Source organism: Anolis sagrei, chromosome 5 (assembly GCF_037176765.1).
Source record: "Anolis sagrei isolate rAnoSag1 chromosome 5, rAnoSag1.mat, whole genome shotgun sequence".
In the NCBI taxonomy this organism is placed as follows: domain Eukaryota; kingdom Metazoa; phylum Chordata; class Lepidosauria; order Squamata; family Dactyloidae; genus Anolis; species Anolis sagrei.
Genome location: NC_090025.1, coordinates 159,991,593 through 160,008,257, shown reverse-complemented (window position 1 = coordinate 160,008,257; position 16,665 = coordinate 159,991,593). Strand labels below are relative to the sequence as shown.

Genomic DNA, 16,665 nt, shown 5'->3' with positions numbered 1-16,665 from the left:
TCTGAGTTCCCTGTATTAATCTTGCAATAACCAAAACTATTATTCTTACTCAAGCTGTTGGGCCTTTGCAGAAAGACAGGCTGTAGTTACTACAATATAAATTAATAGAGATTAAGTACCCCTTATCTGGAATTATAAAATAATTTGCTGAGATACCAGTACTTTTGTCTTTGATGGTTCCATGCACATAAATGTTGTTTCATATACAAAATTATTAAAGGAATATCATATATTATATATTTGCAGGTCTATGTGTAAGGTGTAAATTTAATGTTTCCACTTAGGTCCCATCTCCAAGATATCTCTTGATGCAAATACATGTATTCCAAAATCCAATAAATAAATCAATAATTCAAAACACTTGTGGTTCCAAGCATTTCAGATAAGGGATTCTCAATCTGACAGTTTCTGTGACTGCTGAACTAGTTTGGTCACTGTTAAAAATACATAAAGCTTGGGACCAAATACAGGCTGTCCCCAAGTTACAAACATGATAGGTCCTATAGGTTTGTACTTAAGTTGAATTTGTATGTAAGTCGAGAGTCACACACACATGCTTTGGATTGCATCGGGAAGGGTTAACATCCCTGTGGTTTTTGTTTTGTTGTGTGTGACCCTGTTCAGAAGATTTCACCTCGCTTTGTGTCCCTGTAATAATTGGATTTTGAAAAATTTGGCTTGTTGTGGAAACAAGGATTGGTGAGAAAGCTTCAGTGGAGACACCTCTTCCTCATGATAACTCTTTCAGAAGTGAATTTCCCTTCCTAGGGGCAGATTTCTCTCCCTTCCTGTTGTCTCACCCCTATTCTTAACTATACGTCGTTTATAAGTCAGATGATCGTAACTCGAGGACTGCCTGTATTTTAAAAAATCCAATAAATAAATCCAGAATTCAAAACACTTCTAGTCCCAAGCATTTCACATAAGGGATTATCAACCTGGCAGTTTCTGTGGTTGCTGAACTAGTCTGGTCACTGTTAAAGATATCTCTTTCCCAACTATTCCCTTCCCGTAAAGACTTCCTTCTCCCATACTTTGTATGCTAATGTTTGTATGCTAATGATGGAGGAAAGTTGGAGGAAAGTTCTGAGAGTGCCTTGGACTGCGAGAAGATCCAACCAGTCCATCCTCCAGGAAATAAAGCCCGACTGCTCACTGGGGAGAAGGATACTAGAGACAAAGTTGAAGTACTTTGGCCACGTCATGAGGAGACAGGAAAGCCTAGAGAAGACAATTATGCTGGGGAAAGTGGAAGGCAAAAGGAAGAGAGGCCGACCAAGGGCAAGATGGATGGATGGCATCCTTGAAGTGACTGGAATTACCTTGAAGGAGCTGGGGGTAGTGACGGCCGACAGGGAGCGCTGGCGTGGGCTGGTCCATGAGGTCACGAAGAGTCGGAGACAACTGAACGAATGAACAACAACAACAAATAATAATAATAATAATAATAATAATAATAACCTCAAAATCGAACTGCAAAGGCTCTGGCATAAACCAGTACAGGTGGTCCCAGTGGTCATTGGCACAATGCGTGCTGTGCCAAAAGATCTCAGCTGGCATTTGGAAACAATAAACATTGACAAAATCACGATCTGTCAATTGCAAAAGGCCACCTTATTTGGATCTGCACGCATCATTCAAAAATACATCACACAGTCCTAGACGCTTGGGAAGTGTTCGACTTGTGATTTTGTGATACGAAATCCAGCATATAGATCTCATTTGCTGTGACATACTGTGTTTCTGTGTCAGTAAAATAATAATAATAGTAATAATAATAATAATAATAATAATAATAATTTTATTGGGTTGTTGTAGGTTTTTCGGGCTATATGCCATGTTCTAGAAGCATCCTCTCCTGATGTTTCACCTACATCTTTGGCAAGCATCCTCAGAGGTTGTATGATCTGACCTCACAACCTCTGAGGACCTCTTTGTCTTCCTCCAAAATATCCTGCAGTTCATTACATTTTAAAATGTCCTGCAATTCCATTGTTAATGTTTTTGTTTCAGAGAACAACATAAACGTGAATGTCAATGCTACACTTGATGGAATCGAGGACACGTCACTTTACGTCTCAGACGGCTGCCGCACTAGCACTTGCGAAGGTGTGGAAATCATCAGAAAACTTTATGTGAGTATTAAAACACCTTTAAGGAAACTGTTGTTGTAGTTCATATAAAGAAAGACCAAGAAATGTGTTGTTGAAGGCTTTCATGGCCAGAATCACTGGGTTGCTGTGAGTTTTTTGAGCTATATGGCCATGTTCCAGATGTTCCATGTTTTGGAATATGGCCATCCAGCCTGAAAAACTCACAACAACAAATTCTGAGCACTTTAGACATAAAATATAACAGTGGAAAAGTCTTCTATATCATAGTTCAATTATATAGCAGTATGTCCACTGATACTACCAATTTTGAAGTAGACACTCATGCGTCTACATGAATGCATGCTTCTCTTATTTTATACTTTGTTTATAAAAGGGTGTGGGGCCCATGTTCTCCCCTGCTTGAGGCCCTGCTTCATGCTGTCTCCATAATCATATTCCTTTCCCAACTGCAATCATTAGCATCTTCAAACTTCTTGTTTCAGTGCTATAGCAATACTTTGCATCTGGATAATGTTTTCTTTGTGGATTCCAATCCTTTGCTGATGTTGATGTTGACATTTTCTATTACAGAATAATGGTGATCTTGGATGTGCTGTCCTGGGTCCCACATGCACCTATGCCACGTACCAGATGGTCTCGTAAGTATCAGTATGAAGTGTCATATTAAATTCAGTTTAATATTCAGTGACTATTCAATGAATCCAGATTCCACTTAAGAGCCTAACAGACTATTGTCTAAATAGTCAGCCATTTGTACTCTCTGAGATCAGGGACACAGGATTTCTATTAAAAAGGGAAAACTGTAAATAAAAAAATACTATTTTTTTACTTGGGATAGCACCTCTCTAAGACTCTCTGGGTCTTTTACCACAACTTTCCACCAGAAGAAGACCTTGGAATTATGCTGGAAAATCCACAGAGGCCTATTAAAGTGTTCTCTCTGGGAACCTCTACATTTTCCAGTACATTCTCTATACCCTAGTTGTTTTCATACCCCAATCACTCAGGAGGTAGGGGAAAGGCTGATTCTGGGTGAGGATTTGGGTTTACCTCTGAGTTAGCTTATCTCATGTTTAGTTGGATCAGCCCCAGTGTTTAGCTAGGGTTTAACCACTGCGCCACTGGGGAGTCCACCATAGGGCTGATCTAAGGTCATACTGGTGTCAGTGATCAGTGTAGATGTGTAGATGCACCCTTAGTTTGTGTCTATGCCACTGATGTATTTTTTCTATAATCAGAATTCCTAGCTGTTACCCACATACATTCTGTATTGGTTCCTCTATTTCCAGTGTTTAACCATGAATTATACTGTTCATGTAACACAATGGCAATGGTGGTGCACAAGAAAGAGGCATCAGCCCACTCATAAGAACCCTTTTGTTTGTACAATAACAAGAAAGAATTGAGAGGAGGGAAATCTATGGGTAGTACCCCTCAAAATAGTTCCATGGGGATTATAGTGGAAAGTGGTGGGGAATAATAATAATAATAATAATAATAATAATAATAATAATAATAACAACAACTTTATTTTTATACCCTGTCTCCACCTCCCCGAAGGGACTCGGGGCGGCTTGCAAAGGGACATGCCCAAACAGATACAGGTTAAAAACAAGCACAAAAAAACCAATATCAAATATTAATAAACATAAAATCAAACAACATTTAAAAAATAATTCAAAACAATATCATGGCTGGACAACAAAATGCTGGGTATGGCTCAAATTGCTAAGTGCAGCGATTCCTTTGCAGTGCTCAGGGAAAGTGCAACAATCGGAAGGCTGGGCTATTGTCCTTAGACTATTAAGGTGTTTTTTTCTCCCCACCCTTGGTAGTTACCTGCCTTCCCTACCCACCATGCACCTACCCCCCCTTTTTATAATAACAATAGATACGCCATCGATTAACATCCTGATTGATGTATCGCAAATGCAAAAATCTCAATAAAAATTATGGGAAAAAAAAAGAAGTGCCAGAAAGGGACCGTGTAAAAGTGCAGGGGCTGGATAGGTTGTGAAATTCTGTCGTGAACTGCCTAATCAAAGGCACAACAGAAAAACCAAGTTTTTAATTCCTTGTGGAGGAAAACATTGTAAGGAAAACATTATACCAGAAGGCATGGTGGACATAATTTTGTATTGTGGAGGGCAAAGCCGACTGAAACCAAAAGGATCTTTCAGCACAGCAACATGCTTTTTCCCAGAATATGCCTTTCAAAATGTACTAATGCTTTTACTGAAAGAACTGTTCATCAAGATTTTTTGATTCCAGATCTACTTTGCAGTTAAATCAAGTCAAAGAAAATGTGTTACCAACAGCATCTTCACAAAAGCATTAATTTTAGACATTTTCAGCACCGGAGGCAGCTCTGTTGGAATAATTTGCTTCTGCTTTTTCCTAGAGTAGAGACTGTGTTAGGTCTCCCCGTCATCTCTGCTGGGAGTTTTGGGCTGTCTTGTGACTTCAAAGAGTATTTAACACGGATATTGACTCCAGCCAGGAAACTAAGCTACTTCTTGATTGATTTCTGGGGAAATAAAGGATTATTATTCAAGGATGTCCCTTGGGAAACTACTTACATTTATAAGAAGCTTAACAACACTGAAGACTGCTTCTGGTAGGAAACACTGTTGGATAAGATTTCTGTACTTTTTGACAATCACTGTATTTTCACGTGTCAAGTTAAATCACATGTTAGTAATGCAGTGATATGATTTTAAACTATTATAACATGTTGGGAAATCAGTTTACGGGGCTGAACTGTAGGCAATATACAGAGAGAAAGAAGGATCTGCAAATGTAAAGGAAGGAAAGATGAAACCCCTCAAAGACAAATATTGTTGAAGATTACTAAATTGTGTATTAATGCAAACAAAAGTGAACAGAAAGTCTGCATTTTTGTTAACATGCAAGAGGTCGTACTGTCTATCCCTATATAAACATTCAGGTTAGGACTTTCTCATGGTCCTATCTGGTGAGGACTCATGTGAGAGCCTTTTTGTTGGATGCTTCCAGGCATGGAATTCCCTCTGATGGGAGGGTGGGCTGGTCTCCTTCCAGCCCTCATTCTGCTGCTAGGTTTTTATTTTATTTTATTTTATTTTATTTTATTTATTTATCGAGTCATCAGCAACCAGTCAGTTATATTACATTTCTAACAGAACAAAGCAAACAAACAGACAAAATTCAAAAATACAAAATACAGAGTACAAAATTTGTGAGTTTGGTAGTTGATTAAATGTCCTTTGACCAGTATCTGGCCACTTGGAGTGCTTCTGGTGTTGCTGCAAGAAGGTCCTCCATTGTGCATGTGGCAGGGCTCAGGTTGCATTGCAGCAGGTGGTCAGTGGTTTGCTCTTCTCCACACTCGCATGTCGTGGACTCCACTTTGTGGCCCCATTTCTGAAGTTTGGCTCTGCATCTCGTGGTGGACTCCACTTTGTGGCCCCATTTCTAAAGTTTGGCTCTGCATCTCGTGGTGCCAGAGCGCAGTTGGTTCAGTGCCTTCCAAGTCGCCCAGTTTTCTGTGTGCCCAGTGGGGAGTCTCTCATTTGGTATCAGCCATTGGTTGAGGTTCTGGGTTTGAGCCTGCCACTTTTGGATTCTTGCTTGCTGAGGTGTTCCAGCGAGTGTCTCTGTAGATCTTAGAAAACTATTTCTAGATTTAAGTTGTTGGCGTGCTGGCTGGGGATGAACTGGAGATGTCTCTGCCTTGGTCCTTTCACTATTGGCTGCTACTTCCCGGCGGATGTCAGGTGGTGCAATACCGGCTAAGCAGTGTAATTTCTCCAGTAGTGTAGGGCGCAGACACCCCGTGATAATGCGGCATGTCTCATTAAGAGCCACATCCACTGTTTTAGTGTGGTGAGATATGTTCCACACTGGGCATGCATACTCAGCAGCAGAGTAGCACAGCGCAAGGGCAGATGTCTTCACTGTATCTGGGTGTGATCCCCAGGTTGTGCCAGTTAGCTTTCGTATGGTGTTGTTTCTAGCACCCACTTTTTGCTTGATGTTCAGGCAGTGCTTCTTGTAGGTAAGAGCACGGTCCAGAGTGACTCCCAGGTATTTGGGTGCACTGCAGTGCTCCAGTGGGGTTCCTTCCCAGGTGATCTTCAGAGCTCGGGATGCTTCTCTGTTCTTGAGATGAAAGGCACATGCCTGTGTTTTAGATGGGTTGGGGATCAGCTGGTTTTCCCTGTAATAGGCAGTAAGAGCACCTAGAGCTTCGGAAAGCTTCTGTTCTACCATCTCAAAGCTCCCTGCTTGAGCAGTAGTGGCACGATCATCAGCATAGATGAAACTCTCTGTCCCTTCTGGCAGTGACTGGTCATTTGTGTAGATGTTGAACATGGATGGAGCGAGCACGCTCCCCTGAGGCAGGCCGTTCTTCTGTTTCCGCCATCTGCTTCTCTGGCCCTGGAACTCAACAAAAAAGCTCCTGTTTTGTAGCAGGTTTCCTATGAGGCGGGTGAGGTGGTAGTCCTTTGTGATATTATACATTTTTCTCAGGAGGAGGCAGTGGTTCACAGTGTCATAGGCTGCTGACAGGTCTATGCTGACAGCTCCTGTGATCTGCTGCCTTTCAAAGCCATCTTCTATGTGCTGAGTCAGGTTCAACACTTGCGATGTGCAGCTTTTGCCTTTCCTGAAGCCAGCTTGCTGTGGAATCAGACATGGGTCTATTTTTTCCGTAATTCTATGCAAAATAAGTCTCTCCAGAACTTTGTAGAGGTGGCACAACAGGGAGATTGGTCTGTAGCTTTTTGGGTCATTGCGGTCTTTGTCTGGCTTCAAGATGGCGATGACTCTTGCTTTCCTCCAGATTTTGGGGATCTGACAGGATGCAGTGCAGTTGTCCATCAGCTCCAGCAGCCAGCGTATTTACACTGTGAAAGTAAATACCCTTTTATTTACACAGGCATTTCATTATTTGTAAGTGATGCAATAGGGCTTTTAATGGAGAAGATTGCTACTTTTAATCTTCACTGTTATATTTTAAATGATTTCATACTGATTTTAAATTGTGGGTGTTTTTACATGACACTTAATTAAATTTTTTAAAAAGCCTTTTGTTTCATTGGGTTTTTAGCTGTATTTTTAAAACTTTGTTGTAAACTGTGATGAAATGGAAAATAATGCGTAGTTCACGTTTAATCAGCCTACACACTGCCTCGCCAGAGAAAGAAAATATGCCACGTAGATTAACAATAAGCAAATAGTTTACTCTTCATAGTTCCGAACAACATATTTACATGTGATCAGTTGCATCGACTTACATAATGTCCTTTTATGAGAGATTTAAAATTGTCTTTCTTTGTCCATGTGGACAATCTCCTCCAGCAGTTCATGAAGCAAATGCATACTCCAAACTCTGTCTCTTTCTGTTTCTCTGCTTTTCTGCAAGCACCTGCATAGTTCAAGCCTGAAAAATGTAACTGTATCCAAAAGTTCCAGGCTCAGCCAGCTCCCTAGACAATCAGCTTCATGCATCTTATTTTACAGTTGACACACACACACACTAACTGATTTCTTACATGCTCCAACAAAACTACCTTGGATTTCTGATTGGGAAAGCATGGGATATAGATTAAATAAGTAAATAGACTGACAAAGCAGTTCAAGAGCTAAATGCGGATCATATTACAAATATAATTAAGTTCATTCAGACCTCCCAACTAACCTCTTGCTTTCATGTATTGCTTTTGCAAAATGCAAAACCATAGTTATGTGAGGAACATCTGGTGGATCGATAGCAAGGCGATGCCAAATCCACTCTTGGGATTCTGGCGGCTCTAGTCCTCCTGAAACTGCTCAAGGTTGTACAGAATATATCCTTGGGCCAAAACTTTGTCAGGAATACAGTCCAGAAACCTGGAATTTCTGTGAGAGGGATGGCCATAAACCCCAGGGTGGTTTCACTGCCCCTGTGACATCAGATCCTGCAGTCATCCCGAAGGAGCAGAGCAGAGGTGTAGCTGCTGAGAGTTCGCCTCTTAGGCAGAAGGGCAAACCATCTGAATTCAAGACAGAATGTCCCCTTTTGTCTGATTGTGAGGGAAACTGACCATGACATATTTTCTCCCCAGCATTAGCATGGCATTGGGCTAAAAGGTGATAAACAAACACGCTTTTCCTGTGTGGCAGGCGGTTGGACTGGATGGCCCTTGTAGCCTCTTCAAACTCTATGATTCTAGGATAGATAAAAGACAATACTTTTTCTTATAGCATATAGATAAAATGTGGGATGGGCTACTTCAATATTCAATGGTGGGTGGTGTCTTTAATAGGTCTGATAGAGGACTGAACAAATTAATAGAGAATGGGATTAATCAGCAGCTACTAGTTATGTTGGATATATGGGTCTTTCTGGTACCAGAGGCAATATGCCTCTTTGCAATCAGTTGCTGGGGAGCAAAACCAGGAGGATGCTGTTGGACTCATGCCCTACCTGTTGGCTTCTCAGAGGTATTTACTTTGCCACTAAGTGCAGTGTTTTAGAATGACAGAATTATAATATTTCCTAAAATGGTAAATGAAAAAATAATGGAGGTAGAAAGCTTGTTTTCTGCTGCCCTGGAGACTAGGATGCAGAACAGTGGCTTCAAACTACAGGAAAGGAGATTCCACCTGAACATGAGGAAGAACTTCCAAGCTGTGAGAGCTGTTCAACAGTGGAACTCTCTGCCCCGGGGTGTGGTGGAGGCTCCTTCTTTGGAGGCTTTTAAACAGAGGCTGGATGGCCATCTGTCGTGGGTGCTTTGCATGTTATCTTCCTGCAGGAGGTTGGACTGGATGGCCCACGAGGTCTCTTCTAACTCTACGATTCTATGATTCTAATGAACCAGAATGGAGGAAGGTTTTTACTCAGTGTAAGAATCTTCCTCCATTCAATTATCCCATTTGTACAGAAATACATAATTATCCCATTGATTTATTGGTTGATTGTTCTGTTAGACTGACAAAATTCTCTGTGCAGTTAAAAATAGATATAAAATATAAACAATACAACAGTAACTGGAAACAGGGCATAATAAAAGATTAAGCCAGCTGTTATCTCTAAGAACAGTAGCTTCTAGTTTATCTCCAACTAAAATGGAAGCATTTAATCTAACTTGAGGAGGATAAAGTACAGTTTCTGCCAAACTCTTTATGGAAGTGTTTGTTTATACAAGTAGGCATTAAGAGCATAACTGTGCTTTGTACTGTTCTTCATTTGTGGCAAGCAACACTTTCCTTCCTGTCCTCTTTGCAAATGATATTTTACATCACTGTTCAGTTACAGTGCTGGAATGCTTAGCTGTGAAGACAGAACCAAATGAAACACTGATGAGAGAGCATGTACTGGGCAGGCAAACAAAGTTTCTAACTTGTTTACTAGCAATAATTTTATGCCTTTAAGTTTTGCTTGATGTACAGAAACTGAGGACATGAAATGTTCAACCATCACTTTAGAAACCTCATCAGCTACAGTATGACTTATTAAAACAAGCTAAGAACAGTAAGAATCCAACTTACAGTAGTGTTCCCTCATAGCAATGGCATCAAAAGTGATCTATACAGTACCCTGAACATTAAAAGAGCTTTCCAAGGTGCTGAATTTTATCGTGTTAGGTTTGGCATCTTGGGTGGCTGGTTTGACTCTAATGGTTACCCATTAATATTGGTATTTTTAATACAGGCCAGGGTTACAAGACTGAGGAGTATGGGCCAATACATTGAACAGAAGAAAGTAAGATATTGAGAGAAGGGGAAATATAGATAGCACAATCTGTTAAGGTGAACCAGTGTCCTCTATTGAGCATTCCATCATGACTTGGTGTCAGGTATAAAATTATAATAAAGTATTTCTAGTAACAAATGCTTTACTACAGGTCTGTGATTATTTTCACTGCTTAAATTTCTATAATTAAAGTCTTGGGAAGCAAAATTTGCACAGACATCGACATCTGGTGATGTTCTATTCTGAAACAATAATGTAATTGTGCTCTTCTGCAAGAACATTGCTGTACGAAGGCTTTTAATTTCATTGTGTGCTTCTGAAAAATGCATGTGCAAAGGCATGTGGCATGGCAATTGTTACAGGCACGGTAAAGGAAAGGATCTCATCTCACTTTAGAAGGGGGATTGATATAATTCATTCACCTCACACTATTTTCCCAGTTGTTATCAGAAGGCCACATTTATCATGGGTTCACTAAATTTTGCCAGCCATGTCGACTGCAAAATGGCTGTCATTTATTATTTATTTATTTGAAACATTTATATTCCGCCCTTCTCACCCCGAAGGGGACTCAGGGCAGAGCACAGCATATATACGGCAAACATTCAATGCCGGGACACAGATTCACATACAATAAATAAACATTAAAAAAATATCAAAATATTAAAATGTACCATTTAAACCGTCCTAATCATCCACATCAAATGTAATTGGCCTGGTCATCTTTCCTATTGCTGCTTTATTGCTCTGTCAAGTTGAAGCTTGTCATGATGGCACATGTAGCTATTTCTTTAAAAATAAATAAATAAATAAATAAATAAATAAATAATAAACTTTATTTCTTAATCTCCCTATCTCCACAAAGGGACTCAGGGTGGTTTCCAACAAATATGGCAAAAATTCAGTGCTCAAACCCCCCCCCCCCATACAAACAGTTTACATCAAGACAAAACACATTAGACAATAGAAAACAACATAACTGTAACTTAATAAACAAAATAGTAAAAAATAAAAATAAGAAATAAAATAAACATAAAGAAAAAAATACAAACTGATAAAAACACACTAAAAATAAAACATAAACCTGAATACATTGGATACATTAACCAAGCATATAGAATAAATAAATATTTATTTGGTTATGCCATATTTCATTTGTTCTATTAATATCAATGCTCGCTACGTGTAAGATAGAGTACGATCCTTTTATCTGCGGAGGATATATTCCAAGGCACACAAATACCCCTGTGGATACCTGAAACCATGGATAATAGTGAACTCTATATTTTGACCATACTTGGGCTAGAACAGGCATAGGCAAGCTTCAGCCCTCCAGGTGTTTTGGACTTCAACTCCCACAATTCCTAACAGCCTACCGGCTGTTAGGAATTGTGGGAGTTGGTCCAAAACACCTGGAGAGCCAAAGTTTGCCCATGCCTAGGCTAGAATCATAGAATCATTGAGTTGGAAGAGACCTCATGGGCCATCCAGTCCAACCTCCTGCCAAGAAGCAGGAATATTGTATTCAAAGCACCCCTGACAGATGGCCATCCAGCCTCTGTTTAAAAGCTTCCAAAGAGGGAGCCTCCACCACACTCTGAGGCAGAGAGTTCCACTGCTGAATGGCTCTCACAGTCAGGAAGTTCTTCCTCATGTTTATATGGAATCTCCTTTCTTGTAGTTTGAAGCCATTGTTCATAACATTGCATAACATTGAATTGCAACTGAGGACCTAGAGAGACTCAGAAATACTTCAGGGAGGGGGAATATTTTGTGGAATGGTGGGGCTGTGAAGCTATGGATATCGAATCCATGGATAAGGAAGCCATATGGTATTTGTCTCTTGAGAGGCATGTGTGTTGAAATATGCCAGAATGCTAGCAATTTTCTCATACAAGATTCAAACATCTTTGACTCTGAGTGACATTTCTGAAACTAGTAAACAGCTGCATTGTCTGATGCCTAGATTTGGACCCATTCTGAGGCCAAGCCTTTTCACTGCAATCGGTAAAGTTGTTATTTTTTCCACGCCAACAAATGCAGTCTGTGTCCATTATTGCTAAAGTAAAGTCTTGCTCACTGCTGAGCTTGCAAATAAATTTCTAAAACCTTTAGTTCGAAAGCATGTCACTGTACAAGCTGATTTGTAACTTGTACTTCCTTATATCATTTCCAGGTATATGAATGCCTTAGAAGCTGACGTGACATTTTTCTCTCTAAACATCAAATACAAGGAGATCATAAGGACACAAGAATACCTACAGGACATTGTGAAGGACTCAAATCGGAAAAGCAATGGTAAGGAAAGATGGAGAATATTTTGTTCCTGCATGTCCAAGAGATGAATAAAGTGGCATTTAATTACTGAACCAATTCAATATTTTCTTAAATAAACTGTACACCGATTTGGCTTTCTGTATTCCTTTAGAAGTAGCTAGGATGACCACTACCATCACAGGTAGCATCCAGGCAGGATCCATGGATTCTGCATCTGTGAATTCAACCATCTGCAACTTGAAAATATCTCTCCCCCAACCAAAAGAAATCATGATTTTACCACTTTATATAAAGGACATCATTTTACCTTTCTATTTAATGGAACTTGAACATCCACAGATTTTGGTATCTACGGGGAACTAAACCACAGCAGATACTAAAGATCCACTGCATAAATCAAATAGTAAAACATAGATTGGCCACTTCTTCCCCTAATAATCATATAACCTTGGGTCTTGTTAGTGGTTAGGGGAGTTTTTGCGCAATTAAAACTTGTGCACCAGTTGAGCCCATATCTTGGGAAGTCAGACTTGCCCATGATGGTCCATGTTCTCGTTACATCTCAAATACATTATTGCAACACACTCTACTTGGGGTTGCCTTTGAAGGCTGTTGGAAAGTTCCAACTAGTCCAACGGACGACAGCCAGGTTGATCATCGGAGCGGCATACAGAGAGCATACAAGCCCTCTGCTATGCCAGCTCCACTGGTTGCCAATCTGCTACCAAGCACAATTCAAAGTGCTGGCTTTAGCCTATAAAGCCCAGAACAGTTCTTGCCCAGCTTACCTGTCTGAACGTATCTTCTGCTACTTACTTACTTAGGTGGTCACTTGTTGTCCGAGTAAGGGCATTGGTTTCCAGGTGGAAGGCGGTCCCGATTAGAGTTGGCTTGACGTGCCTTCCTCTTGGCACGTTTCTCTCTTTTGCCCTCCACTCATGCCTCTTCAAATTCTACAGCACTGCTGGTCACAGCTGACCTCAGCTAGAGTGCTCAAGGGCCAGGGCTTCCCAGTCCTCGAGTGTTTTTAAAGTTGGCTTTGAGCCCATCTTTAAATCTCTTTTCCTATCCTCCAACATTCCATTTTCTGTTCTTGTGTTTGGAGTAGAGCAACTGCTTTGGGAGATGGGCATTTGAACAACGTGGCTGCTCCAGCGGAGTTGATGGGAGAGGACCATCGCTTCAATGCTGGTGGTCTTTGATTCTTCCAACATGCTGACATTAGTCTGCCTGTCTTCCCAAAAAATTTGAGAACCATCGCGAAGTCTAAGATCAACAGGAGAGGCCCTGCTCTCGGTCCCACCATCCTCACAAGCGCAAGTGGTGGAGATGAGACACAGGGCCTTCTCAGTGGTGGTCCCTCATCTGTGGAACTCTCTACCCAGTGACATTAGATTGGACCCCTCTCTCTTGTCCTTTAGAATGAAACTCAAAACCTGGTTATGGGACCAAGCGTTCGAACAGTAGAGGCAGCAATTTAGAATGACACCCAATTTGTGTGAATGACAATGGACTGACCTGGACTTTGATTTCAAACCTGTGTGATTTAAACAATGTTTTTTTTTAATTTTATGTTTTAATTGCTTTTATCATTTATTACTGTTGTTGGCATTGAATGAATGCCTGTTGTGAAGCTGCCTTGAGTCCCCCTCCAGGGTGAGATGGATGGGCTAAAAATAAATAAATCAATAAATCTGTACAGTTTGCAGACTTGATCAGCTTCTACTGAAGTTTTCACGTGTCTACCCCTGAAGTCTATTTTAATACTATTGCATCTTCAGTTGCTCTAAAACTGTAATGTTGAAAGTAAAGGGGAAACGATTTATTACCTTTTGTTTCTCCCTCTCGCTTTCTGTTTTACAGTGATCATCATGTGTGGTACTCCACATGATATTGAGATAGCCCTAGGAGGTGTAACAATGGATGAGGATATTGTTGTCATCCTGATAGATCTTCACAGGTAAAAACTTTGCAGGGCAGTGGCAAAGATCAAAATAAGACCTATTAAACCTGGAATATCTCTCCCAGCAAGGGCATGTGCAACATTGCTAGACTTTAATATAGGTTGGGTGCAATGCAGCCTGTGGATCACATGGGGCTTCAGACTCCTGAGAGTCCCCATGGTATTCACTTCCTCTCCTTACAGCATCCAAAGCCCCAATACTTTACCATATAGCCTCTGAACTTCTTCCCACCTCCACCATGGTGTAGCCATTCAGTGCCTTGTGGGAGCAGGAAAGATTAGAGAAGATTCTGGCTATGTCCTTGTAGCCAGACATTAAGTTATTACTTAAGTGCTGAGGTTCTCCAGGGCCCTTTGGAGCTCTTAGCACTGCTGTAATCATTTCATATCTGGTTACGGAGACACATCTTTTTTGAGCCTGCCTGCTCCCCACAAGATAAGGGCAAGGGGAGGACATCAGAGGCTATATAATCCAAGGGCATGGCTCAGCCTTGTGCATGTCTCCATACCCAACTACTGTGCTGCACATTATAATTGTGTGTTACACAAAAGGGAGCCATAGCTACAGTCTTAAGCTTTGATTAAGAAATTATTTTCATATCTAATCTCAAAACACTATTAGGAAGACTATGTAAAATAGAAACCAAAATAAAAAAATGAAAAAAAACACATTGGATTGATACCAGGATGATGACACATTAGTGTTGCAATCCCATATTTACCTGCCAGGAACTAAGTCCCATTGAACTTACTGGAATTTACTGGTTAAACGCTTGTGCTGGCTGGACTGCTGACCTGAAGGTTGGGTTGCTGACCTGAAGTGTTGCTGGTTCAAATCTACGAGACAGGGTGAGCTCCTGTCTGTCAGCACTAGCTTGCGGGGACATGAGAGAACCCCCCCCCCCCCCAATTTGATGGTAACACATCCAGGCATCCCCTGGGCAATATCTCTTTAGATGGCTAATTCTCTCACACCAGAAGTGACTTGCAGTGTGTTCTCAAGTCACTTCTGACACAACACAAAAAATTACCGAAAAGACACATGTAGGAGTTGGCGGCCAGTGGAGTAGGGTGGTTTAAATGTTATATGAAGAATCTGACACTTCATCATGAAAACCCTCTGGGTAACCTTAAGCAATTTCTACTATCTTATTCTCATAAGAAAACAATGGCCAATCCCCATAGCAAATCCAATGATAGGTTCACCAGAGGGTCACCATTAGATGGAAATGCCTTGAAGCACACAACAGCAATAGAAATACCAATGGGGAATGGCCATTGTGCCCTTTGCAGTTCGGAATGGTGAAATAATATCACTATACATAGATCAGAATTTCCTCAGGTACCCTGTTAACATACTATACATTCAGACCTATTCTAATATTATGTACCTATTAAGCTTAGTGCTTCTCCCAGCTCGCAAAGAAATGGTTTGGATTCTAGATAAGGAAGTATTCAATAATCCTTAGTCTAACCAGAAGTTCAGTTCATAATCCTGTCATAATACGTTTATAAGCATTTTCTTGAGCAATAGTCACTCAGCTGCTTGAATAACTTGGATTTTCCATTGTCCTTGTTTGTGGTTTCCACTTGTACTTTCTTTTACAGTAATGAATACCATGAAAATGCGAACTCAGCGGAATACATGAAGCAAGTCCTTGTCCTGTCTCTGGCACCAACAAACAATAGTGCAGTTTCGAACTATAGCGGGATTCCTGTTGATCCTGCGAATCTCTATCTGGTAATTTTTTTGTTGTATGGTATGCTTGAAAATGTGTTGCAAAATGAAATGGCTTCTTGCATATTTATAGTGCAAAGGGCCCTTTACACTAGACACTAAAGTTGTTTCCAACTTATGGTGACCCTAAGACAAACCTATCAAGGGGTTTTCTTTATAAGACTTGTCCAAAACTTTCTATGCAAGATTTGTTCGTGTTTGCCTTCCACTGAGGCTGAGAGAGAGTGATTTACTCAATGCCTCCCAGTGGGTTTTAATGGCCAATCTTGGTTGAACGTGCCAAATGTGTATGTGGAGGGATTGTTGGACCCTTTCCCCACTTATTTACCAGTGTATCTTAGGGTCCTTCCAGACAGGCTCAAAATGCAGTCCCTTTCTGGCTTTTACCTGAGGCATCCAAACGACGCCTCAGGTAAAAGCAAACAAAGGCGGAGAAAACTGTGTTTTCCCAGTTTACTCCACATTAATTAAAAACCTGGAAAGATCTTGACCTTAAGCTAAGGATATTTCCAGGTGTGGTCCCTGTAGGGATTGACTCCGCAGTCCCGGGGTTCAATCCCCACAGTCATCCCGGCTCTTTGGGCTCCTAGAACCCAAAGGAGTGGGAAAGCGCCCATCCCTCCCCCCCCCCCCAGCTCCCAATTTCCCCCTGAAAAACTTACTGGAGGGGCCTGCCAGCAGCACAGACCCTTCCATAGAGTATTTCCAAGTATCAATACTACTTAGTTGAGGGGCCTGTGTTGCTGGCAGCCCCCTTAGGTAAGGTTTTCGAGGGAAACGAGATACTGGGGGGGACGGGATGTGGCTGAATGCCATCCTGGGCCATCCCAGAGTTGTGGGAGGGGGTGGA

The 16,665-nt window shown here is 41.0% G+C and overlaps 1 protein-coding gene across 1 annotated transcript in view; it reads left to right on the top strand.

Annotated features, from left to right (window-relative positions):
• The window catches only part of GUCY2C (guanylate cyclase 2C), an 85,631-nt gene that overhangs the window by 1,902 nt on the left and 67,064 nt on the right, over positions 1–16,665 (top strand). The window contains exons 2-7 of the mRNA XM_060776762.2: positions 2,014–2,135; positions 2,685–2,752; positions 4,516–4,731; positions 12,014–12,135; positions 13,978–14,074; positions 15,686–15,818. Of these exons, the coding sequence (XP_060632745.2) occupies positions 2,014–2,135; positions 2,685–2,752; positions 4,516–4,731; positions 12,014–12,135; positions 13,978–14,074; positions 15,686–15,818 (758 nt within the window). The remainder of the gene's footprint in view (positions 1–2,013; positions 2,136–2,684; positions 2,753–4,515; positions 4,732–12,013; positions 12,136–13,977; positions 14,075–15,685; positions 15,819–16,665) is intronic.